At 42.6% G+C, this 27151-nt stretch overlaps 1 protein-coding gene across 3 annotated transcripts in view; it reads right to left on the bottom strand.

The window, feature by feature from the left end:
* KCNN2 (potassium calcium-activated channel subfamily N member 2) overlaps positions 1 to 27151 on the bottom strand; it is a 91092-nt gene that overhangs the window by 27956 nt on the left and 35985 nt on the right. For all 3 annotated transcript variants that reach the window (XM_053408636.1, XM_053408635.1, XM_053408634.1), the window contains one exon: positions 1147 to 1288. In XM_053408636.1, coding sequence (XP_053264611.1) covers positions 1147 to 1288 — 142 coding nt within the window. The remainder of the gene's footprint in view (positions 1 to 1146; positions 1289 to 27151) is intronic.

Genomic DNA, 27151 nt, shown 5'->3' with positions numbered 1-27151 from the left:
AAAAAAGTTCAGCAGATGTGCACTTATAACAGAAACCTCTTGGTAGTGCAGCCAGCATTGTTGAACGCCCTCCCCAGAGAGGTCTGCCATTTTCAGGCTCTTCAGAAAGCCTTTATAATGTATTTTATGCATACAAATTCTTTTTATTGGGATTGCAATGTTTTTCTTTTCATTTTAAATCACTGCTTTGTCACTGATAAAGAAAAAATCAGGATACAAATTATTTAAAAATATAACATTAGGAGAACCAAAGATAGATATAATTTTATTATTATACTTGGCTTAAAAAACAACAACCCAATCCCTTTCTTATTACCGCATTTCCCTTTTCACTGCCACTGCATGTAGCAATGAAGTATACAGTAATAATAGATGCATCCAGTGCTTTTCCCCCTAATAAAATGTTTAGGGGTACTCTCATTTTCCTACCCATAGTGAAATACTGCCCCTCAATGAGGCCAAACTTAGATTCACAAAATGTTTTGGGGTATGTGTACCCCTGCGTCCCCCCAGGAAAAAAAAGCACTGGATGTATTAATGCAAAGATGTTAGAGGGGAAACCACTATGGCAGTTTCATAAAAGCAAGATCACTCAGTCTATTGCAAGACAAATTTAGAAACTATTAGGTCTGACATTATAATTCACGGGAAGCAAAAAGAAGAGGCAGAAATATGCTGATTGCCACATATGATATGAGTGGTAGCTGAGATATTTGATGCTCAGAATATCAACTTCTTTAGCTCAGTTTGTAAACATTTCCTAAGAAAAAGCAGGAAGTGAATTCCCGAAGACAGTGCTCAGGAGTGTCATGCTGTAATCCTATATATACTGGGTTGGAGCCATGTTTCATCATGCTTAGAACACACCCACTGAAATCAATGGAATCAATTATCTCAATCAGTATACTCTAACCATGATGGGAAGTCAGGGTGCAACTTACTTACCTGGGAATAAGTCCCACAGAACTCAATAGGACACCTGTATAGACATGTACCGGTCTATGGACAGTAGTATACAAATGACCAAAGATTTAACAAACAATTTTACATTAATAATACATGTTGTTAAACCAGTGAAGTTGTTCTGAAAACAATTCACCCAAGAAACTCACAAGAAATGTGGAAATTAAAACTAGGGGCACTCACCATTATTCCAGTAAGCAAGCAGACTCCTTTCCCACAGTATGTGTTAGGTACCATATCACCATATCCAATGGAGAGAAAAGTTATTGAAATCAACCACATTGCTCCAAGGAAGTTGCTAGTAACATCCTGTTGGTCATGATACCTGAAAAAGAAAATTATAATCTCTTTAACCACAAATTCTTCAACAGTGCTTTTCTTTTTTGGCTTTGAAAAGAACTTTGACAGCTCGTTCCTTCTCAAGAATAGCTTTGTTACTTGAAACATATGCTTAAGATGCATGTTTTGTCCCCTATGGGGCTCCCCTCAAATACATACATGAAGAAGCATATACAGTACATGTACGATATATGGGTTGTTGCTATCAACGTGGGCAACACTGATCTCCTCTTAGAGGAGAAAAGCACTTGGGTCTTGAGTTCAACGTACAATCAAAAATTGAAAATTTTACTGATAATCCTTTCCATCTATTCTTCTTCTTATTATTATCATCATTGTCATTATCTTCTTCATTATCTTGCTTTTCTGCTCTCCCAGACACCGAGAGCAGCTTATACGTGAGAAAATACAATAAATATTCGATTTTATTTATTTAGAAAAATTCAAAACTACTTAACATTAAAATCTATCCAAGTAGCATACAGTTGAACAGGTGTTGGGAACAGGAGTAGGTTGAATCAGGAACTGCTCCACCCTTCACAGGTGAGCGAACCAGTCATAGGATATCAGATGATTTAAATTTACTTGCTGTAGCTGTGAAGGCAGAATTCGGAGCACCCTCTGAGTGCACTCCTGATTCTTCCTTTCCACCTTGAATTCAGTGCCTTTTGAATTGGCACCTCTTTTGGTCACTATGCAGGGCAACAGAAAAAGTCACTGAATTCAACAAGCACCAAATTGAAGAATTGACAAGAAAGGAAGGACCAGGAACATACTTACAGATAGGCAAATCTCAATTTTAGTTTCCCTTAATTTCTCATTTTTCCCTGTCTTAAGTTTAATTTTACACGCCAGTTTGCATTTTTGATAATAATAATAATAATAATAATAATAATAATAATAATAATAATAAAATTTTATTTATATCCCGCCCTCCCCAGCCAAAGCCGGGCTCCAAACGGCTAACAACAGTAAAAATAGCACAGTTTACATAAAATCACAGTCAATTAATTGAAATACATTCTAAAATCAGTTCAGATTTTAAGTTCAGTTCAGAATTAAAATCAGTTCAGAATTAATGGCAACCATTGGGCTATAGTTCTATGAAGATTACAGAAGGAGAGAGGGGGTCAGACTATGTCTTGGCCAAAGGCTTGGTGGAACAGCTCTGTCTTGCAGGCCCTGCAGAAAGATGTCAAGTCCCGCAGGGCCCTAGTCTCTTGTGACAGAGCGTTCTACCAGATCAAAGCCACGGCCGAAAAAGCCCTGGCTCTGGCTGAGGCCAGCCTAACCTTCCTGTGGCCTGGGATCTCCAAGATGTTTTTATTTGAAGACCGTAAGGTCCTCTGTGGGACATACCAGGAGAGGCGGTCCCGTAGGTACAAGGGTCCTAGGCCGTCGTATAGGGCTTTAAAGGTTAAAACCAGCACCTTAAACCTGATCCTGTACTCCATTCATCAGCTCTCTAATGTGAATTTCTCTTAATATAGATATTTGTGTTTGCAGTTTTCTTAATATACTCTTGGTTGCAAAGCAATTTCCCCTAATACATTTTGCATGTCGTTTTTACAAATGTATGCATTTTAATACACAGTTCACCCTAGCAGTAAATCCATTTTTTAATACTCATTAGTTGTCTGGACAATTCAACTGCAAAATCAGAAGTGTGGATTTTGAAGAATGGCTGTGTTTTGGTTCTCATATTGTTTTGGGAACTGCAAATTAGATAGATTCGCCTTTAAATGTGAATTGGATCAAATCTCTTCCCCAGCCCTACATACATAGTGCACCCCCAGTTCTTCCTTTGGAATGTGGCACCATGGCTTCCCAAGTCCAGCACCTGATGCCCAATGATGACATGGGAAGGCCAAATGGGATTGTTTTTCTCAAAACTATCTCATAGGCCAAAAGGAGATGCCTGGTGGGTCTAATTAGGCCTGGAGGATCCCCACTACTGAACTAAAACATAATGTAACAACATATGAAACCATTAAACATAAGAACACAACAGAAAATAAAAACAGAAAACAGTGAAATACAGTAAAGGTAGAGAATCCAGTTAAGTCCAGCAAAATTTGACTATCAGGTACAGCACTCATCTTGCTTCAGGCCAAGGAAGCAGGCGTTTGTCTGCAGACACCTTTCTGGATCATGTGGGCAGCATAACTAAACAGATTCTGGTAAAACAGGGCACCGTGACGAGTGCCAGAGAGCACGGAAATGCCGTATACCTTTCCACCACAGTGGTACCTATTTATCTACTGGTATGTTTTCGAACTGCTAGGTTGGCAAGAGCTGGGACAGACCAACGGGAGCTCACCCCTTCGTGTGGACTCGAACTGCCAACCTTCTGATTGGCAGTTCTGATGGGCCACCCACTCCCTAGTGAAATACAACAGAGGCAAGCTGAAACACTTCTGAAATGACATTGAATTCCACCTGACACATTTTCAGGAGGCACCTAAAACACATTACCTTGAGACTTGCAGAGGGAAAGGTATTCTAGATTACAGGGCCACCCACAGAAAATGCCTCTTTCTGGGTCATTGCCCCATTCCAATCTGATGGGCACAGTGCCATAATAATAAATCCTAACATATCCAAAACACAGATTTATTATCAGTATCACAACAAGCCACCAATTAAATCCAAGTTAAAAGCATAAAAGCCCAGGAATTAAAAGAAAACAAGCTGAAGAAGACAAAGTTCAGGTAGGTTAGGGGAATTAAAGAAGAATATGTGCACATACTGTAGCTATTACTGGTATTACCAATTCAGACATTGCTAATCACAAAAATGCTTAGCAGGGCTATGCTATATTTTAACAGCAGAATTAACCGAAGCAGTTTCACAGGTTTCGCTTGAGAGAAGAATCTTAATTATCAATGTCCTTCAGATGACTTTCCCACCATGTATGTATCCCTATTTAATAACACACTGCTCTGTGGTGCTGAACAAACGTTTTCTCAGTTTTTAGCTGTAAGGCAAGGCAATACCAGAAAAAATCCAGTGTGAATGATATTATACAGCTGCGATTTAACAGAACTTAATTTACTGTATTAGTAGTCTCATTTTTCTGCGGCAAAGCCATTAGGTTCATAATAAACAATTCTAAAGCCACTGACTTGCAAGCAATACCCCTGGTGTCATGAAAAGAATCCCTTAAGGACTGCTGCAACAGACATCCTGATCTTATAATCACCGATTCAACAGTGCACAGACTGACTTGCAGCAATGTAGCTGTTTCTGCATCATGGGGAAATTAAGTGTAGAGCAGGTCAGTCTTGTCGTGCAATTTGCTGGGCAACCTCAGCCTGGAATGTGCAACAAAAAAATGTAAGATACATGAGCAAAAAATGCCTCTGTAGTAGGTGGTCTTCAGAAATAATTTTCCTGTAGTCCTACACTGTTTCATTCATTCATTCGTTTATTTGCAAGCCACTTTTCCACACACAAAAAATCATTCTCAAAGTGGCTTACAAGCAAGAAAGCAATACATTCCTAAACCAAACACTGCAAAGATAATTTCATAATAACTTAGCAAAACAACACAATAGCAAACATAACAACATGCAAATAAGAAACAATTCGGAACTATAAAAATAAAAAGATTACATATACAGCATCCAGTAACAAAATAATGGGGGAGTTTTACACTTTCACCTTGGTCCTACCAAAAAATTCACAATTCCTTTCATAATTCTTTTGCATCACAACTAACTATGTGCTAGGCAGTCCGGCTTCCAAGTTCTTTCAAATTGGAGCCTCAAGTGACCCTAGCAAATACATTATGGGATGACCTACAATGGTTCTCTGGACCCAAGGGCATTCTGTCAAAAAGCTGGCCATCCTTTTCCCCCAGTCATTGTCTCTGGATTCTAGAAATGATGGTACAGCATCACATAGCATCTTTTCTCAGAGTTCTTTGAGGCTCATGTTTCTAAGCATTGACAACGAAGCTGCTATCAAGTAGGGATTGTGGGGGGATTGTGTTTAGTTCACATTCAATGGTGAAGTTCACTTTCTGGAATAATATGAGAACAAAACACACAGCCACCCTTCAAAATTCGCACTTAACTGAATTTTGCAATGCAGTTTCCCAACCAATGTTCACAAAAATGCAAAATTGTGTATGTTAGCCACAACTGCATACAAAAGGAGACATTCACACAAAAATGCTTAAATAATTTTATGAGGATTAAAAAAAAATCTACCTATCATTGCAGAAATGTGGAGAACTAAATTTTAGATTGGAAAAATGAGAAACTGCGAGAACCAAAATTGACAGATCTTTCCATCCCTACTGCTGAACATGTCAAAGCTCTAGGTGGGGTTTTAGATTGTCAATCAAAAAGAAATGTTTGGACAACATTGTACATTGCTGTAAATAAAGAGTCATTCAACTTTCTTTCACTCACACCACCTAAAGTGTTTTGGTGGAAGAAGTGAACAGGATAGAATATTAATTTGGGAATATAAATTAATTTCAGAGGAATTTATTTAGAGGGATGGGGTAATGAAGAATGGGGGGGTAAATTAGTTGAAGGGGCATTTATTTGGAGTAGAATCTGGATGGAAAATCAACTGGAGGTAAATTAACTAAAGATGAATTGACGGTGTGTGCTGGGCAGGTTTATCAATTTGGGATGGGGTGCAAATAAATCAAAATATTTTGAGGTGTGCGCCAGATGGATACTTGAAGTAAATTTATTGAACGAGTAACTGTAGATGAGAAATTAATTGGTTTACTTTCTGTGAAAGGGGTGTTTTGCTGCAGCAGAGAAACGTGGGATCAAACAAATAGTTTGATGTTGTGGGTTCAGATCCCATCACTGTCTTGTACCCAGTTTCTTGGTCAAGTTATTTATCTCTCGCCCTATCTTCTTTACACACACACACACACACACACACACACTACTTAATTTTGCTTTCAACCACTCTGTTACCATCTTTGGTGATGGACAATATACAAATCTCTTAATAATAATAAACAAATGTGTGGCATGAACTGTAATCTGCCCACTTCCTCAAGCTTTCTGCTCAGTATGTAGGTGATTTGCTGCTTTACAAATGTAGCACAGCTGTAGTCTTGCTTACATTGATCTATGGAGCTTGGTATCATGTGGGATGATGGTATTGTTTAATACAGTGGAATATCTAAAAACATATGCAACAGCTGTGTATAGTCCACCTCCTGATCCACCAGCTCCACTGGCTGGCATTTGACCAGCTGGGTACCAGCTCCTGACCTGTCAGGCTCTCCCTCTTCACTGCCAGCTTTCCTATAGGTATAGCTTGGCAGAGTGGGCAGATCTTGTAGCATGCCAACAATATTCTTTGGACTTCTACTGTTTGGTTTATTGCCATACCTAAAGTGAAAAATGCTAAACCTCACTATTTGGACTTTATGTTGGCTACATTCATCTGTTGCTGTAGCTTATCCCTTTTGGTTTATTGGCACACATGAAGTGAAAAGTTTTACCTTCACACTGGATGATAGAAAGAAAGATTTTTGCAAAAGAGAAATGTCAGCGTTCTGAAGACAAAGACATAGCAAAGCACTGGAAAGAAAACCAACCATATGAAATGCTTCTCCTAGGGATTTAAATTCCTATGTACGTATTTTGCATGCATATTACTATAGTTGCATGAACAAACATCCGTCTCCTGCCCTGAACAATTCCTGAGAATTCACATTATCTAAGCTTAAGTTAGGGTGCACTGTGCATCTTTTGAATACAGAGGAAGGCTTCTGACTCGAAAACGGAGAAGAGGAAAATGGAGACATGGCATCTTTCATCATTGCTAGCTTTATGCAAATGCAAACACAGATGAGACAACAGGTTTCATTCAAAGTGCCTACTGTTAAGCTTTAATAGTTAATGAAATGTTATGACAGCTGCAGAGACAGGCTTGGCTTTTATATCCTCTACTGGATCTTCAGAAACACAACACAAAGGCAGGTGTCTGTGTGTGTGAGCGAAATTTACAACAGGAAACACCGTAAAGCAAGCTAGGGGCCTGCAGTTGGTAGATCAGCAAGTAATGTCAATGTGGGTCATGCAACAGAGATGAGGAGTTAGCAAAATATGACTCATTTGTAGTGATTTGTTCTGCTGCAAATCCTCCCAATTAGGACCACAAAAACATAGAATCATAGAAATGTGAAGTTGGAAGCGACTAAAGGGATCACCTAGTCCAAGCCCCTGAAATGCAGAAATCTTTTTGCCCAACACAGGGCTTGAACCCACAACCGTGAGATTAAGAGTCTCATGCTCCACCGACTGAACTATGTGGGTAGACCTTGTATCATATCTGGCAAACACATACATATTGGGTTTAAATACTACTACATCGCAACAGGTGGGAATTCAAGGGCAAAGGACAGCTCAATAAACAAGCACTTCAAATATATTTTACACAGGAGAAAAACCACACAGTGGATAAAAAGAAGCTTTTAGAAAGAAACTCATGTAACATTGTACTTAACTCCACTCAGGGATACTGATTGCATTAAATAATAGTGTGGAACCTCTAAACCACAGGCAAGCCATGGATACCTAGCCCACACTTGACATATGATGTCAAATGTCAAGCAGGTAAAAACATGGGTCAGTGGAAAGCTGGATCTACAGGCATCACCAATCAGCAGACTGGCAGCAACTGCAGAGTACAATGCCTTTGTAAGCACCATCAATCAGCTGATTGTTGGCCTTGTTCCTTTGCCCAGGCAGTTTGAACCACGTAGGCAAAGGAAAATGGATTACTTGACAACATTGTGACATCAGGTGATTTTCAAGTGGGAAGCCCCACTCACCTACTGAACATGGCTCATGGGGGAATTAAGGAACCAGCATACTGGATTATTCAAATTCCCCATCCCTGCATTAAACTATGTGTGACAATGTTTTCGGTTTGTGGCAATCATCTGACAAAAAAAGTTAATTAAAGAAGCAAAATACATTGTTTGAAGCGTGGCAGATGAGCATAAATAGTTATATGATCTAAGGCTGCATATACAGTGGTACCTTGAGTTACAAACGCTTCAGGTTACAAACTCCACTAACCTGGAAGAGTTACCTCGAGTTGAGAACTTTGCTCCAGGATGAGAACCGAAATCGTGTGCCAGCGGCGCGGCAGCAGCAAGAGGCCCCATTAGCGAAAGCACACCTCTAGTTAAGAACAGTTTCAGGTTAAGAAAGGACCTCCGGAACGAATTAAGTTCGTAACTAGAGGTACCACTGTCCTGTACACTATAAATTTAAAGCACATTGCCTCCCCCCAAGAATCCTGGGAGCTGTAATTTGTTAAGGGTGCTGGGAATTGTAGCTCTATGTGGGGTAAACTGTAGTTCCCAGGATTCCTTAGGGGAAGCAATATGCTTTAAATACAATGTATGTACACAGTATTAATTAACAATGTTTTGCATTTTAAAAGCTGAGGAGATTAACTCTTGACTAATGATGTTTTTTGTGAAAATTTTCCATTTTGTAACCTATTATCTATATTTCTAGAGGCTGGTTTAGTACAGCTGGACTAAATAAACTAACCATTTGTTAAGTCTAGTCTACTCCCCTATTATGTTTGAAAGAAAGTACTAAATTACTGGCAGCTGACAATTCTGGAATAAATTGGTCCAAAAATCACCACGCACATTGCCCAAACCTCGTTCACAACCTGCAGGAAGACATCAACCACCAATTTGTGCTTGTGTTTCCCAGACACATTTGTTTGGCTGTTGATGAAGACAGATGACTCAGCCAGATAATGCTCAACTTTACAACGGAGCATTATATAATTTGTGGAATCTAACACTAGCACTTTTGCATTGCCACATCTCTTATCAGGAAAGTATTCTGGAATGATCCAACACGGCATTCAAAACTCTAAGAATGAAAAGCAGAAATATCCATCTACCAATGATACACAAATAGGATTTGAACTTTGCAATAGCCCAATCCTTCAAAGAGAAGTTTGAGGGAAAACTTCTGCAGGACTCTTCAAGCAAACAGGCACTGAGTTTTCCAAGAAGGTGAAAGTACAATATGCACTGACAGCGGATTATATTCTGGAGGAACTGTTCAAGTTAAGCATGAATAAGAGCAGGTCTAAAAACTATTCACTAGTAAGTAACTGAAATGTTCCTGCTCCTTCTCACACTATGTCACTGACTTTGGCAGGGAAAGAATCACTCATAAAAGTTGTTATTTATATTTTTTTAAGGCAATAGTCCAGATTCCTTTACTATCCTAGGTCCATAGTACAAATTGTAATTGTAGAGTCCTCCTTTCCCTTAACATGGCTCAAATGCACATTATGACTCCCAACTTTATTACTTTTTTGCTTGCGGTGAGTGATACATCCCAGTTTAATGGTTACAATAGCTGCCTGTTATCTGATCACAATTGCTACCCGTCATTCCTCCTTGACAGCTGTTTCACATTCATCTTAATGCCAACAAGTAAAAAAAAAGAATTAAACTTTGCTTCTCAGCTTATCTGCTGCTTCATGCGGAGCTGCCTGACTCAATTTAGCCTGATCCACACCGATAATCTCATGAATACAGTTCACGATCCAGCACTTTGCTTTCTTAAAAGGTAAAGGGACCCTTGACCATTAGGTCCAGTCGTGACCGACTCTGGGGTTGCAGCGCTCATCTCACTTTATTGGCCAAGGGAGCCAGCATACAGCTTCCGGGTCACGTGGCCAGCATGACTAAGCCGCTTCTGGCGAACCAGAGCAATGCATGGAAACGCCGTTTACCTTCCCGCTGGAGCAGTACCTATTTATCTACTTGCACTTTGATGTGCTTTCGAACTGCCAGGTTGGCAGAAGCAGAGACCAAGCAACGGGAGCTCACCCCATCGCAGGGATTCGAACCGCCAACCTGCAAGCCCTAGGCTCTGTGGTTTAACCCACAGCGCCACCCGCGCGCCTTGTTTTCTTAAACAATAAAACAAAAATTACTGAGAAGATTAATAGACAGAAAGTAAATGTTCCCGGGGGGGGGGACTTCCACATATCCCCTCCCCCCCCAAAAAATAATCCTGCAAAACACTACTGATCTGAGCAAAGCAGAGACCTGTTAAACGCTATACAGCTAGACTAATTATAGCGAAAATGGTACAGCCCACTAAATCTGAAACTTGTCAATTTGACACTGAGTGGAGTAACTAGCTATTAGACGTCCCCCAAAATAATAAATCTTCTGTCTTTTCATCACTCATTTAAATAATAGGTAGTTGGAGAGTGGTTTCTTTCTTTCTTTCTTTTTCTCCTCAATACACTGCAGGATTTATACATATATTCTTCTTTTAATTCATTTACTGGCAGGTGATCTTAGTACAGTGGTACCTCAGGTTAAGTACTTAATTCGTTCCGGAGGTCCGTTCTTAGCCTGAAACTGCTCTTAACCTGAAGCACCACTTTAGCTAATGGGGCCTCCTGCTGCTGCCGCACCGCCGGAGCATGATTTCTGTTCTCATCCTGAAGCAAAGTTCTTAACCCGAGGTACTATTTCTGGGTTAGCGGAGTCTGTAACCTGAAGCGTATGTAACCTGAAGTGCATGTAACCCGAGGTACCACTGTACAGGGAAGAGGAGCTGTGTGACCTTCCCAGTCCTACCAACCAGGGGTCAAATGAGACGCAGGTACTCAACATGATGGGGAGCAGGAGTGAGATTGTGCAAATCTTGTGTCTGCAGGATTGGGCATCCACCCAGAGCACCTGCATCCCATGTGGTGTTATATGCCTGGTAGGGGGAAGCGAGGGCATCTGCTACTTTCCCATGCAAAGACTCTTGTCAGCCCCAGTATGAGTATGTAGTAAGCCTCAGTCACATGGACAGGAACGAAAAGCAAAACACCAGAAAGGACGCTAAAGAACAGGTCCAAAATATATGACATTTCTATGTAAACAGAGAACCCGAAACGGGATGCTTACAAGCACGTTGTGCAGGATGTCATTTAGGGATTGAACTGGGTACTTTCTTCAACTTCTACCCATCAGGAAAAATGTGTTGAAACATTAGTCGTAAGTACTAATTGTGGTTTTGTGTGCTGCACACTAGAAGATTAGCAGTGGCACTCCATACCCTGCTTTGTTCCCATGGCATACTCTTCAGATAGCCCGTTCAGTCCAAGTAAGGATCAAAAGCAGCTGCCGTGATTGGAAAAGTTGTATGAATGAAGCTCAGCATAACAAGAATCACTTTCAGTAACCTTTGATAGGATAAAGAAAGATAGCAATTAAAATACTGCTACAGTTATTACAGTGGTACCTCTGCTTACGAACTTAATTCGTTTTGGAGGTCCGTCCTTAAGCTGAAACCATTCTTATCCTGAGGCGTGCTTTCGCTAATGGGGCCTCCTGCTGTGTGCGCCTCTGGTGCACGATTTCTGTTCGCATCCTGGGACAAAGTTTGCAACCAGGAGCAGCTATTTCCGGGTTAGCAGAGCTTGTAACCTGAAGCGTTCGTAACCAGGAGTGTTTGTAACCAGAGGTACCACAGTATTAAAGGTAAAGGTAAAGGGACCCCTGACCATTAGGTCCAGTCGCGGACGACTCTGGGGTTGCGGCGCTCATCTCGCTTTATGCACTGAGGGAGCCGGCGTACGGCTTCCGGGTCATGTGGCCAGGATGACGAAGCTGCTTCTGGAGAACCAGAGCAGTGCACGGAAACGCCGTTTACCTTCCTGTCGGAGTGGTACCTATTTATCTACCGTATTTTTCGCTCTATAAGACACAGTTTTCCACTCTTAAAAAGGGGAAATGTGTGTGCGTCATATGGAGTGAATGCAGGCTGCGCAGCTATCCCTGAAGCTAGAATAGCAAGAGGGATCACTGCGCAGCAATCCCTCTTGCTGTTCTGGCTTCTGGGATTCAGAATATTTTTTTTCTTGTTTTCCTCCTCCCAAAACTAGGTGTGTCTTATGGTCTGGTGCGTCTTATAGAGCGAAAAATACGGCACTTGCACTTCGTGCTTTCAAATTGCTAGGTTGGCAGGAGGTGAGACTGAACAACGGGAGCTCAACCCGTCGCAGGGATTTGAACCACTGTATTAGCCTTCTGCATTTTATCAAGAGAGCTCCATTCCCTGAAAACTTGTTAAGGGTCACACAACTTTGTTGTTGTGGCTGCAGAAAGGTGACCAAGCCACACTTTTAGAAGTTGCTGAAGTTGCCGAACAAACACAGAGTGAGTGGTCCACTGTAGACGTTCACACAAAAGAGGGCTTCACACAGTTAAAGGGCAATTAGGCCACATTGCTGGTCCCACCTAGAGAGCAAGTGAGCTAAGCACTGATGCCTGCAGCATGAAATCTATGCATGCAGACCTCTGTGTGAGTAGCTTTCCTTCTGTTCTGGAATTATAGAATCATAAATTACTCCCTGCAATGCAGGAAATCACAACAGCAGCATCCCTGCCAGATGACCACCCAACCTCTGCTTAAAAACCTCTAACGAAGGAGAGTCCAATACATTCGGGGGAGTCTGCTCCACTGCTGAATACCTCTTATTGTCACAAAGTTCTTCCTAATGTTTAGGCAGAATCTCCTTTCTTGTATCTTGAATCCATTGGTACAGGTCCTGCCCTATGGAGAAGACAAGCTTCTTCCATCTTCATGAGTCTGGCTTGGTTTTCCTATCCACAATTTCAACAATCCACAGTTCTCTGTCATCAAGAACTGTGGCTTGTTTAACATCAGAAATTAAGGTTTCCAATTTCTTCCTTGTGGATGTGAAAGGAGAGGAGAGGATGCATATGAGCCTCAGGGATTCCATGTCTCATTCATGTAGCAGAAAATCATGGTTTCTCATTACATCTGAACTGTATCAGTGTTTGGTAAACATTATAGTCTGTAAACAAGTGAAATCAACCCCCCCCCTGAATTCTAAAATCCAGAAAAATCCAGAACCTCAAGCTTCCTTCACTGTCTGAAGGAACTCGCTAGAACCATCACCCTGCACTAATGCCAGTCTGAGGGTGTCCTAATATCAATGACAGGAAAAGGAGAGGGCATTGCTTCAAGATAGAAATCCTAAAATAGGTAGAGGGTTAAAGCAAGAACTGGGAGCACTTGTGCCCTCCAGGTGTTGTGGATTATAACTCCCATTATTCTTGGCCATTGGCCATGGTGGTTGGGGCTGATGTGAAATGGAGTCCCAAAACATCTGGAGGGCCACATTTATGTGCCTTTCTTCATTTATGGGCCAAATCTTTAAGCTTTTGGACCTGGACACCATTTAAGAATGATCTAATTGTTTAGCTTATTCAGAAACTAGTCAACTAGCAAATGAAATTTGCAGTTTCTAGCCCTGATTGTTTGCTACTCAGTTGCAGCGGTCATGAAAAGTTGTTCATTCACACTGACACCACTAAATCAACAATTCCAGAAGGAACCCCAAATATTCCTGGTTGGGTGAATGAGAGCTTTAAAATCATCCTGGTTCATTTCACATTGTTAGCATGTCAAGATATTTAAAATGGTAATTTTTGCCAGTATATTTGCTCCTTCGATAATTCGGAATATAAACAGTAGTGTATAGACATAAACAAAGCATTTAGAGCTAACTGACTTGATGAAAGCATCCCAAATCCAGTATGTCACTAGCTGCAGAACATAAGCCGTCATCTGTTTCAGCGATGCCTGATAAATCATTCATCACATTTCTACAGGAGACTTATTTACTTCCCTGATGTACACAGTGTAACACCTCTTGGTGCTTCAGTCATTCTTCAATGACAGTCACTGAGTCATTACGTATATTGGAAAACAGACCATGAATCCAGCGGCAAAGAGGAAAGCACCCCATACATTTTATTTTATGGATGCTCAGTTTAAGACAATATACTGAGGGAATGAGGATGAAAGGGGAGAACCCAAAGCTTTAATTCAGTTCTGAGGAAATGTTGAGGAACACTTAAAAGAAGTCTCATGAGAGGGAAGCAAGCTTGTTTTATGTTAACTGAACATAAAACAAAAAGCTTTCCGAACAAAGATTTGTTTATTTTTAAGTACAGTGGTACCTTGGGTTAAGTACTAAATTCGTTCCAGAGGTCTGTTCTTAACCTGAAACTGTTCTCAACCTGAAGCACCACTTTAGCTAATGGGGCCTCCCGCTGCCACTGCGCCGCCGGAGCACGATTTCTGTTCTCATTCTGAAGCAAAGTTATTAACCTGAAGCATTATTTCTGGGTTAGTGGAGTCTGTAACCCGAAGCCTATGTAACCTGAAGCGTATGTAACCTGAGGTACCACTGTAGGCAGGACAGAGTCTCAAACAAAGATCATAGAACTGTAGAGTTGAAAGGAACCCCAAGGGTCATCTAGTCCAACCGCCTGCAATGCAGGAATCTCGGCTAAAGCATCCATGGCAGATGGCCATCCAACCTCTGCTTAAAAACCTCCAAGGAAGGAGAGGCCACAACCTCTTGAGGTCAACTGTTTCACTGTCGAACAGCCCTTGCTGCCGGAAAGTTTTTCCATATGTTTAGTGAGAATCTCCTTTCTTGTAACATGGAAGCAAATGGTTCGAGTCTTACCCTCCAGAACAGGAAAAAACAAGCTTGTTCCCTCTTCCATGTGGCAGCCCTTCAGATATTTGAAGATGGCTCTCATATCTCCTCTCAATTTCCTCTTTTCCAGGCTAAACATGCCCAGCTTCATCAACCGTTCCTCATAAGGACGTGCTCTCCCAAGCTCACATTCCTGTCTCAGGGATGTCTATACTGGCTTGGCCATGTGCATAGAATGGAAAGTGACAGGATCCCCGAAGGTGGCAGGCTCCTCAAGGACATGCTCTGCAGGGAGCTGGCTTCAGGCACTAGGCCTGTAGGCAAAGCAACTATGTGTTACAAAGATGTCTGTCTGTAAACTGGACATGAAGGCTGTATGGGAATCCCTTGAAGGTCATCGCAGTACCTGGAGACAGAAAGTCAGGTTGCGTATCCATAGCAGTGACCAGAGGACAAATAACTGCTGGGAGCAGCACACAGAGAAGAAACACCAGGGTGCACCTGTAGCAGCAAAACTGGACACCTTCACCTGCCCCACCTGCAATAAAACATATCTCTCCTGTATTGGTCTCCACAGCCACAGCAGGCGTTGCAATTCTGCAATAGTTTGACTTTACCCGCAAAGGCACACTCTTACATTGTTTCCCGAGGCAGGTGGATGCCAACAAGTACAAATTCAATTCAATCGTGAATTAGATGCCTAAGTACAAAGGTGCAGATACCTTTTAAAAATAGCAATGTTTACAAATAGGGATATCGTATCCCTCCTTTCCTTCTACCATAACCCTACAACATTTAAGCGAAGCCTTTCCTGCAGTCCTTGAAAGCAAACAATGAAAGAGCCAAGTATGTTTCGCCTGGAAAAGAGGAGAGTGAGAGAGGATAGCCATCTTCCAATAACTAAAGGGCATGGAAGATGCAAGCTTGCTTTCTCCTGCTCTGGAGGGTAGGAGCTGAACCAATGACTTCAAGTTATAAGAAAGGAGATTCTGACGAAACATCAGGAAGAAGTTTCTGATAGTAAGAGCAGTTGGACAGCAGAACAGGCTCCCTCAGGAGGTTGTGGACTCTCTTCCTTGGGAGGTTTTTAAGCACAGGTTGGATGGCCATATGTCTTGCAGGCTTTAGTTGAGATTCTTGCATTGCAGGGAGTTGGACGTGATGAGCCTCAGGATCCCTTGCAACTCTATGATTCATGCATTTGGATGCTGAGAATAATAATCACACAAGCATACTAGTTCCTCCCTCTCGCCACTGTTCTCATTGCCCACCCTGCACAAGTTGGAGGGTGACTGTGTGAAGTGGGGAAGCCTTCTCTACTTGTGGAGGCTTCCTGCATGCTTTATAACCCACTTGACCTCTAACTTGTGGAGGTCAATGAAAGCAGTGGGTGGAGCTAGCATGCCCTTCTTTGTGGGCCATCCTCGTGTTACATGATTATTAGACACAGCAACAGAATGCCTAAAGAGGGCCATTGTTTGTGGGGAAATCGCTTCAACTGATTATGGTCCAGAAGACAAATACAACCCCCCCCCCCGTTTCAATTGTTGTTTAAATTATTATTTTAAAACCATTCTCAAGACAGTGGATTTCCAAGCCACAATCTCACCCACTCTAGGCTACTAGCTGACATATAGAGACATCATATATCTCCCTGTGCACATGCCGTTATTTCCAAAGAGGCCAAAGATTTAGTTTCTTACACATCATCTCTCTCAAAAACACGAGAAACTTCAGTGCCCTAGCGTGAGCTACAGAGATAAATAAAACATAGTTCAATTGTTCCTCCTCTGCTCTCTGTGCTCTGGTGCCCTTCTCTCTCCCCTCTCTGAGAACACTCCTTTCCTTTGCAAGAAAAGCGGGGAAGATGCAAGTGAAATTAGTAGACTGCTTTTCCTGCAGCAGACAAACCCCCCAGCGGGATTAAAAAGGAGGCTTCACTTTCACATAGTACAGATGAGAACAAAGCAATATCTCTGCTTTTTTCAAAGCACAGCCAGAAATTATTCTGAACTCTTATGAATGAATGAAAACACTTCTCGCTACATTCGTGACACAGCAGCACATCCAATCACCCTTGATGTATAGAACAAAAAAAGCAGTTCAAACATGGATCTGTTCAAGCAGGCGTTTGCTGGTCCAAGACTTTTTGGCACTGAGGCTAACCACAAAATGGTATCCCAAACCCCGCCAGGGAAGAAAGGGCAAGTAAAGATATTCGCATCAGGAACAAGGGGGGTGGGGGGGAGACCAGCAGTGCCTCCTATTCACCAAGAGACCAGTCTAGAGGTCACTGTGGGGGCTGCCCAGGAGGTGGCAGATCTGGCCTCCAAGGAGCATGCCTCAGCCATTGCTGCCACTGCGGCAGAGGGTGATACATTCCTTGGGGCCAGATCTGCTGCCTCTGCGGATCCTGCTGCCTGAGGCAATCACCCCACCTTGCCTCATGCATGGGCTGGCCTTGCCTTCAAGGAACATAGCAAGCTTATCGTTTCTAATTAAACTTGGGGTTGGGGAATCAACTGCTACTGTCTTACACCGGACACATGGAGTCTTTTTCAGATGAATGGTCACACTGTTTTCCAGTAAACCGTTTCGGGGTGGAAATATTGGTGAGTGAGGCCGGATGCAAAAGTAGGAAGAGTAATGAATGTAGGTTGTAAAAGTAGATTGTGCAGAGGCTGGTTTCTACACAGACTCATGAACCCCTCTCTAACTTCTGCCCAGGCAAGCAAGAGCTATCAGAATTCCAGGACACATTCTAGAGAGGCACTCAAGGAAGGTGTGACTCAATAAAAGTGTGCCAGTGCATGCTGCATACCCTCCAACATTTCTCTGATGAAAATAGGGACGTCTTATTCAACAACAACAGCAATTTTATTTATACCCTGTCTATCTGAGCGAGTTGCCCTAGACAGCTTCCAACAAATATAAAAACATAGTAACACATTAAACATTAAAAAGTCCCTTTACAGTGGTACCTCGGGTTACATACGCTTCAGGTTACAGACTCTGCTAACCCAGAAATAGTGCTTCAGGTTAAGAACTTTGCTTCAGGATGAGAACAGAAATCGCATGGCGGCGGCGCGGCAGCAGAGGGAGGCCCCATTAGCTAAAGCGGTGCTTCAGGTTAAGAACAATTTCAGGTTAAGAACGGACCTCCGGAATGAATTAAGTATGTAACCAGAGGTGCCACTGTATAGGACTGCCTTCAGATGGCTTCTAAGGATTGTATAGTTAGTTATCTCCTTGGCTCAGGACTCACATAACTCCATACCCTCCAACATTTCTCCATTGAAAATAGGGACGTCCTAAGGAAAAGCGAAGGGACGCGGGTGGCGCTGTGGGTAAAAGCCTCAGCGCCTAGGGCTTGCCAATCGAAAGGTCGGCGGTTCAAATCCCCGCGGCGGGGTGCGCTCCCGCTGCTCGGTCCCAGCGCCTGCCAACCTAGCAGTTCGAAAGCACCCCCGGGTGCAAGTAGATAAATAGGGACCGCTTACCAGCGGGAAGGTAAACGGCGTTTCCGTGTGCGGCTCTGGCTCGCCAGATGCAGCTTTGTCACGCTGGCCATGTGACCCGGAAGTGTCTGCGGACAGCGCTGGCCCCCGGCCTCTTGAGTGAGATGGGTGCACAACCCCAGAGTCTGTCAAGACTGGCCCGTATGGGCAGGGGTACCTTTACCTTAAGGAAAAGCGGGACATTCCAGGATCAAATCGGAAACAGGGATGGCTTCTGTAAATCTGGGACTGTCCCTGGAAAAAAGGGACGCTTGGGGGATCTGCATGGCGTGGCTTGGGGAGAGGTGGGTGGCTGGGGAGGGGGTGGCCTAGGGAGAGCCCAAAGAGTCTGTCACAAAGGCCTGGAAACGCCACCTTTTCCCCCCAGGCCCGAGGTTCCCCATCCCAGCTTTCAATGAATGCATTTCAGTTTTTTCCTCCCCCAAGACTTCATACTTCAGGATGTATATTGATGGTTCCAATTTTTTAAAACAAAATGCTGTTTCCTTTTAAAATCATATTCCAATTTAATATGTAATAACCACAGATAATTACACTAAAATGAAATAACAGAATTTTACTTCTGTGAATTATGAAACATGATTAAGAAACAATATCTGCATTAACAGGTTCCTTCATATGTTCCAGAAATGTATAGGTTTTTTGTTTTTTTGTTTAGGATATTTGTATTCTGTGTGGAGTAACAGAATATTGAATCCAGCTGAAGCAAAAAGAGAATGCTAGCAGCCATCTGAAGGACAAAGTTTCATATCTCTGAGTTAGCAGCTAAGAAAGTTTATGCAGAAGGTTGACATTTGAGAAGGGAGCTTGTGCCTAATTCAATTTAATGAGAGGTACTGTGGAGCTACACTATAATTTATGGAAATCAAGAAGCTAGAATGGAATAAGGGTTGTCCTAAGAGACTGTAATGTTCTAAAGTAAGTTAAAACCATTATAAACAAGACATCCATTGCAACTTTACCATGCAGGCTGACTGCAAACTAAGTTGCAGGATGGATCTCAGAAGTCAGGCCATTTCTACCATGGTCTGCTTAGTGACAATCTGTATAAAAAACCACACATTTGTTGCATAGTTATTGTGTGAGAAATCAAAATCCTGGTATTTGTTTCCCCAGCTGATAAGAAAAATCCTTTTTTTTGTGTCTCCGAATGTATCATCTCATACATTTTGCTTTGAATTTTCATTCAGTTTCTATACTTAATCCACGAACCCTTAGCCTCGCCCTCCCACGAGATGTCAAAGCGATAAACAACTACCTGACATTCAGAAGACATCTTAAGGCAGCCCTGTTCAGGGAAGTTTTTAACGTGTGATATTTTAGTGTGTTTTTGGTTTCTATGGAAGCCGCCCAGAGTGGCTGGGGAGGCCCAGCCAGATGGGCGGGGTATAAATAATAAATTATTATTATTATTATTATTATTATTATTATTATTATTATTATTATTAAAGTTGCATCTGTACCAGCTGTATTTCATATACCTCAGAGCAACTAATGCAATTCATACCACATCCTGGCTTCAGTTGCTGCTTAAAGCTCCAATGGCACTAGGAATACCTCAGATACAGTGGTACCTCGGGTTACATACGCTTCAGCTTACATATGCTTCAGATTACAGACTCCGCTAACCCAGAAATAGTGCTTCAGGTTAAGAACTTTGCTTCAGGATGAGAACAGAAATCGTGCTCTGGCGGCGCAGCAGCAGCAGAAGGCCCCATTAGCTAAAGTGGTGCTTCAGGTTAAGAACAGTTTCAGGTTAAGTACGGACCTCCGGAACAAATTAAGTACTTAACCCGAGGTACCACTGTAGGTACTTTTGCCATTTGGAGTGTTCCACATCATGGAAAGCATTGTCTATCATAGGGCAAAGAACAGAAAACTCAAGTGAGCTTTCCTCTCCCACAAAGAACAGGACACATGTGGACACATCAGAGTATAGAACCAGTGAACTGTCCCAATATATAGGTGGTCTGATACTGTAGAATAATTGTATGATGTCTGAAAACAGCCAGCGGCAGATACGCAGGAGGGGCTGTTGACTACCTACTTCTGCGCTCTCAGCGACTTGGACTCCCAGGTGGCAGTGCTGCAATGGCAAGTCTTGCCCTCCGTTTCACATTTACCAAAGAGCTTGGCAGGAAATCCCAACGTGCTTATCTGTCCTCACGCCCTGGCCGAGTCAATGCATTTAGCACTGCACCCTAATCAATAAAATTAATAAAGTATTTTTTAATCAACTAAAAAGGTGCCCTTGATTTTCAGGCAGCCCATTTAAAATACTCTTTCTAATAAAAGAATGTATAAAAAACTGAAGACGGCACACGCTTAGAACAATATTCATCTTTCACTTGCTCCCACGGGAGGAATTGCTTCTTCTAAGATGGTTTATGCAACACATATAGATATAAGAAAAGCAAAGTAATCATACAGTTTTCTTCAGAGTGAACACAGTCACTTAAGTTTTCTTTATTCAGGTGACTGCTCTTTGTACTGCTGCTTTATTTTATTTTTTTAAAAAAATTACCATTTAAATTCTGCTGGGGTTTTTTGACAGTGGTTTTATATTTTAAGTTGTTTTTTTCTCAGTTCTGTAACCTAATATGTTTTGAAGGAAGAAGGTTCAATTTAGCTATAGCATCAATATGTTAACATTCACTAGCTTGGTAACGTGGTACAGATAAGATACACCCGCCCACACCCAGATATTACTGCACTCTAGCTCACATCACTCCAGCCAGCATTCCTAGTGGTCAAGGATTTTGTCAGTGAGCTGTGGCTGTGTTTAGGCCCTGGGTGATAGCCAGGAGGCTGCGAGGGAATGTGCATAAGAAAGAAAAGAGGCTGATACTAGCAATTTTGTATTAATGTAACATTTTATATAGGAACGCGGGTGGCGCTGTGGGTTAAACCACAGAGCCTAGGACTTGCCAATCAGAAGGTTGGCGGTTCGAATCCCAGCGATGGGGTGAGCTCCCTTTGCTCAGTCCCTGCTCCTGCCAACCTAGCAGTTTGAAAGCACGTCAAAGTGCAAGTAGATAAATAGGTACCGCTCTGGCGGGAAGGTAAACGGCATTTCCGTGCACTGCTCTGGTTCACCAGAAGTGGCTTAGTCATGCTGGCCACATGACCCGGAAGCTGTAAGTTGGCTCCCTCAGCCAATAAAGCGAGATGAGCGCTGCAACCCCAGAGTCGGTCACGACTGGACCTAATGGTCAGGGGTCCCTTTACCCTTTACCTCTAACATTCTACATATAACTGTGCATTTCAGCAACATTTGTTGTTTCTGCTTTAGTTTTCTACAAACAGCTTAGAGATTTGTAAATATTACATATATAGATATATATGTGCACATTTGTACCAAAAAGGCCCCCAGAGTGGTTTACATACACTCAAGTAAAACAAGCCATATATGCTGAACAGTATAGAAATAGTCTCAATCATTAATAATGGTAATAATAATATTAGGAGGGGGAGACCAGCAATACAGGGAGGGCACCAAGTTTCCATCTCTTATTAAGACAGGGAAACAGATCCATTCTCCTGGGCATGTAAATGCTTTTAAAGAGACAGGCAGACAGGCAGACAGGCAACCAAAGCTAAAATTCTCTTCCAACTAATGTGGCATTTCTCTCCCAATTGCTATGCAAATTTACATCAAATTTTACTCTGGAAGTAAACATCCTTCTAAATTCTGCGCTAAGGTAAAAATTGATGTAAACATGACTATATCTGCTCCTGCATTCCTAATCAGCTAGTGACAGTAAGCAGACAGTATATTTCCTGCTTCAATCTGGCTTTATAAATCAGCACTAATTTCCGTAATTTGTAAAAAGTGTTTGAATTACAGAAGCTTCATGCCAGCATTTTCTCATTGTCTGTTGTTTTGTTTTGTAACTGTAAATTCTTCCACATCAAGAGTATCTTAATGAATGTGTAATCTAGGATCTCTGAACGCTCTGAACCATTCAGAATTGTTTCTAGCAATTAACCAAAGTTCTTTTACAATGCATTGCATATTCTCTCTCCTCAGTGATGGTACCGTCACTCCACTAGAGCACCTATTGATGTTCACACAAGGAGGGCTTCACACAATTAAGGGGTGATTAGATCACATTGCTGGTCCCAGCCAAAGAGCAAGCGAGTTAAGCACTGAAGTCTGCAGCATGGAAATCTATGAATGCAGACTTGTGGTTCGAGGACCCGATCCCCGCATAGTGTAATGAAAACACATGGACATGTGATATAAGGTTAATGGGCAAGAAAAGGCCACAACTTTATTGATTACAGCAAGTGAAAAGGTATTGGCTTAGGCACTGGATTACGTCAGTTGACTCCACGGACCAGACGTCGCAACGCTATAGATTGCGCTAGGCTAAAACAAGTTGCCCGAAATGGGGGTAGTGGAAATTTAGGCTAGGGCTTTTGCCAAACCAGATTGTCTGCAAGCCCCAAATATATCAACAGGCACCTCTGACACCACGGAGCCTCGCTCCAGCCCCCTTAAGTTTTACAGCCACCCTAGCAAAACCACACAGGGATAGTAAAAGGGAGAGGGGTCCGGAAAATAGAGGCAAAGAGCCGGGGGAGCGCGAGTGGCTGGGGCAAAATTCAAAGGTGCTAGGAGACACGTTAAGGGCTCTACTTGTGATAACAAGGAGGAAATAGGGGTGATATAAGTGAAAAGCAGCAGAAAACAGAAAAGGTAAGGCAAAAATTCCCTGTTAAAGGTCCTATTCCAAGTAGCTCCACGTGGTCGTCACTGCTGAGCACACACAGACGAGACGAACGATCCTGACTCGCGACGGGACGACAAAGACTGAGGCCGCATGGCTGGCACAGCAGTGATTTACGCTGCCGTCCACGCCCCCTCGAAGGCACCTGGTTGGGTGCCTGCCCGTGGGTGTGGTGCCAGCCAGGTGAGTGGGAGGCAGGGGGCTGACGCCCCCTGCTTGAGGCGGAGACCGGCTCCCGCCCACAACCACTCCCCTCTTTTGCAGGAGGAGAGTCTCTCTGTTTGGATTCCACATGTGTTGGAATCATAGAATTGCAGAGTTGGAAGAAATTGCGGGGTCATCTAGTCTGACCCCCTGCAATACAGGAATCTCAACGAAAGCATCCATGACAGATGGCCATCCAACCTCCAAGGAAGGAGAGTCCGCCACCTTCCAAGGGAGTCTGCTCTACTGTCAAACGACTCTTATTGACAGTTTAGTTGGAGTCTCCTTTCTTGTAACTTGAATCCATTTGTTCGGGTCCTGCCCTCTGAAGCAGGAGAAAACAAGCTTCCTCCATCTTCCATGTGACTGCCCTTTAGATATTTGAAGATGGCTATCATATCTCCCCTCAGGCTCCTCTTTTCCAGGCTAAACATACCCAGCTCCTTCAACCGTTCCTCATAAGGCTTGGCTTCCAAACCCTTGATCATGTTGGTCACTCTCCTCTGCACACATCCCAGCTTCTCAATAGCCTTCTTAAATTGTGGTGCCCAGAACTGAACACAAAGAAGAATAGAGTGGTACTATTACTTCCTCTGATCAGAACACTATACTTCTGTTGATGCAGCATGGAACAGCATTAGCTTTCTTTTGCTGCTGCATCACACTGTTGACTCATGTCAAGCTTGAAACCCATAACCAGAAACCCGTCTGATCAGGGGTCCAGAATGTGTGGGAGGGAGCCTTTGGATGTTGAGGTCTACATGTGTAGGCTGCCTTGCCGCAGGTATCTGATCTTAACATGAAGATGTTGAGGTCAGGGCTAGAAGAAAGTTCCATTTTACCTTCAGCCCATGTAATTTCTTCTGCATGTGCTTAACTTACATTACACACTCCTTTGGCTATAAAGACTGATACGGGAGAGACGTGTTTTGTTGCAGCTGGGGCAGATGAAGGTATCTGGTCGTGCTGATGCAGGTGTACCATGGTGTACCATATTTACACACTTGCAGAACTTATGCTGAACATGACTTACATGGGGCATGGTCAGCGGGTGGTGGTTAATATTGCATCTCTCCAAAAAAAAAACACTGAGCTGATGGTAGAACAATCTGCTCACTTTGTAAAAGTGTGTGTTTCTATGTAGATTGCAACTGTTGTCCACTATAAAGGCAGTTCCCAGCAACTGTCAAAGGAGGAAGCCACATTTTATGAAGCAGCCATTTTGAATCCCCCAAAATTCAAAAAGCAGATTAGAACAGGGCTTTCTGGGGGCACCAAAATGGCAACTGCTACTATTCTCTTCCAGCCAAGGAATTTTAAATCGCCTCCAAAAAACTTGCTGAAACAATACAGCCCATTCAAAGGTGTATGAAACAAGTGTCAATTTGGTCCAGTCATAATGTTTGCTGACATGTGAATATGAAGAAGGCATTAAGGCAAGTTCCTCAGTACCTCAGCATTAAATTCACTGTTCTGTTCCCCATCAACAGAGAATAATAGATTTATTTTGAGGATAAATGACCTAAAGAATGCACATTAAAAGTATCAAATATTGCAAAAAATGGATCAAAGACAGGTGCAGAAAACTATTTTTATTGCATTTTGGGCATGGATCTTAATTGGGGACATATTCACTTCAAGCAGAGACACAGAACATCCATTTATTGGAGGAAGATTGCTTCTGCCATCTTGCAAAACATGTATAGCCTGTTAATGCATTTTACCAGATTGTCAATTAGTAGTCAGGTTGTTGTTTTTTTAATCACTTTAAGAAAATAGAAACATTTATTTTTACTCCAGTTGGCTGTTTCATGAAGCATTTTTCCGTTCTAACCAACTTCCGCAATGATTCCCCCCTTTCTCTTTATTGGAATGAGGAAACACTTTGTTTACTTTTCTGCTTTTAACAGTTCAGACTGCTAAAACCAGTTAGAGAAGTGTTGCTGAATATTTGCTAGATGAAGAACACTGTTTACAAACAAGTAATCTGAAAATGTGCCAGACTGTATCAAACGGTTGATTTGATGGTGACAATTAATGCATTTGTTTCCACTATTGATAAGAAACCCTAATTCATGGTATTAAGAAGTGCAAGCTCTAGTATGGAATGAATCTGAAATACTGCAGGGCTCCCAGAGATGGTCTTTCCCATTCACTTCATTGCACAGGAATGCCCCATGCATGCCAACAGAAGAATCCACTGAGGAGAACATTTACTTCCTGTTGACATATAAAAATGGCATCTGGGGCCAGGTCTGGTGTCAACATTCAGCACAGTCAAACAGCTGCTGGCTCTCTGTATCTTAGCAGAACCTGGCAGCACTGGTGCTTCCCTTGTGCCATCTGCAAGAGGCAGATTTCCCACAATGCACTGGAGCTATGTTACATTGGGCACTGCAGAAAATGCAAAATGACAGCACATAGCTACCCACAGCCACCAGCTAAGCCCATGGTCAGGGAACCCATTGACACAGGAGAAGGACAACAACAATGACATTTAGCAAACAGAACCCTCACACCCAGAGCCTGCCATTGTTAATTCTTATTTTTAATAGGTCGAGAGGTTGGTACACTTGTATCAGGCCCATCTCTTCTTCACCAGAAAAACATCTGGCACAAGTCAATTCAATAGCATCTACATCTGCAGTGCAGTACTGGATCTACATATTGCCATGGGGTGGGGGAAGTCTGCACTGCCACCCACTTCTCTTGCAGACTTCTCTCAGTGCCAGTTGTGCTGGCAGAGGGTGAGGGAGAACACATGTGCCCTATGCAGGCTTCCTTCTTGCGACAAGAGACATGAAGGGAAGAAAGTCCTTTCTCTACTTCATGTCCCATACTGTACAGGCTTTCTTAGTGCAGAGCTAGGATGGTGACAAAGGGAAGAAAGAGTTTATTTTCTTTATGTTCTCCATTCTATCACCAGCACCACTGACAGAAGGAAGCAGGCAGGTGTCCTGTCCACCCGCTGCTGCAGCTTCTCATCTTCCATGCCATCCCGATTTAAGCTGAACATCCTGGAATTACAGAAGCCATCCCAGCTTCTGATTAGATCCCAGAATGGTTCAGTGCTCTGGCATGAGTTAGCTGGCACCAGAGCGCTGGACCAAAAGGTGCTCGTTTTTTGGTCTCTTGCTCTGGCGTGAGTCAGTTGGCTCCTGAGACAGCACCCTGATTTGGATCAGCCGGATGTTGGAGGGTATGACGACGAGCGAGAAGCTGGGACTTTCTACAGGAGCTCACCTCTTCTGATAACAGAAGTTCCACTTATTAGAAGTGGTTGGTAGTTGCAATGCAGCATAGACATGTTCATTTCCCATTCACTGGGTGGAATGTAAAACCAGTTCCTGGGCCCAATGAAATATAGTGTTCGTCTTAGGAATAAAACAGAAATGAAGGAGTTGAACTACCTTAGTATGAAAGCACACAAATACAGCCACCCACTTGGCTGACATTAATGCTACCAGGATGATTACCTTGAGAGTAAGAATTTCAAGGGGTGCTTGTCTTTGGTTTTGAAACACTGGCAAAGTAAATTCCTTAACACAAAGTTGGGAAGCCAGATGGTAATTTTCTTATGTGTGGGTGTGATGACATATCCATACTGGTTTGTATATGCAGAATACTGAAAAATAAAGCTGCCTTTCCCCCCCAAGAGTGTCGGGCTTGAAATCTGCAGAGAACAAAAGACTAAAGTTCCGGTATAAAGAAAAGGTCCTAGTGCCCGTGAGAGAATATCTGGAAAAATGGTTGTACTGGAAAGAATCTCAGTCGTGAAAGTGTTTTTAAGGTATCTATCATTCCCAAAGTTTGCCAGTCAAGGGGTCAAGAAGATAGGGAACATCTCACCCTGCCAGTTCTGCTAAGGTTTGTTAT

This window comes from Podarcis raffonei, chromosome 11, assembly GCF_027172205.1.
Source record: "Podarcis raffonei isolate rPodRaf1 chromosome 11, rPodRaf1.pri, whole genome shotgun sequence".
In the NCBI taxonomy this organism is placed as follows: domain Eukaryota; kingdom Metazoa; phylum Chordata; class Lepidosauria; order Squamata; family Lacertidae; genus Podarcis; species Podarcis raffonei.
This window is presented reverse-complemented; position numbering and strand designations above follow the sequence as displayed.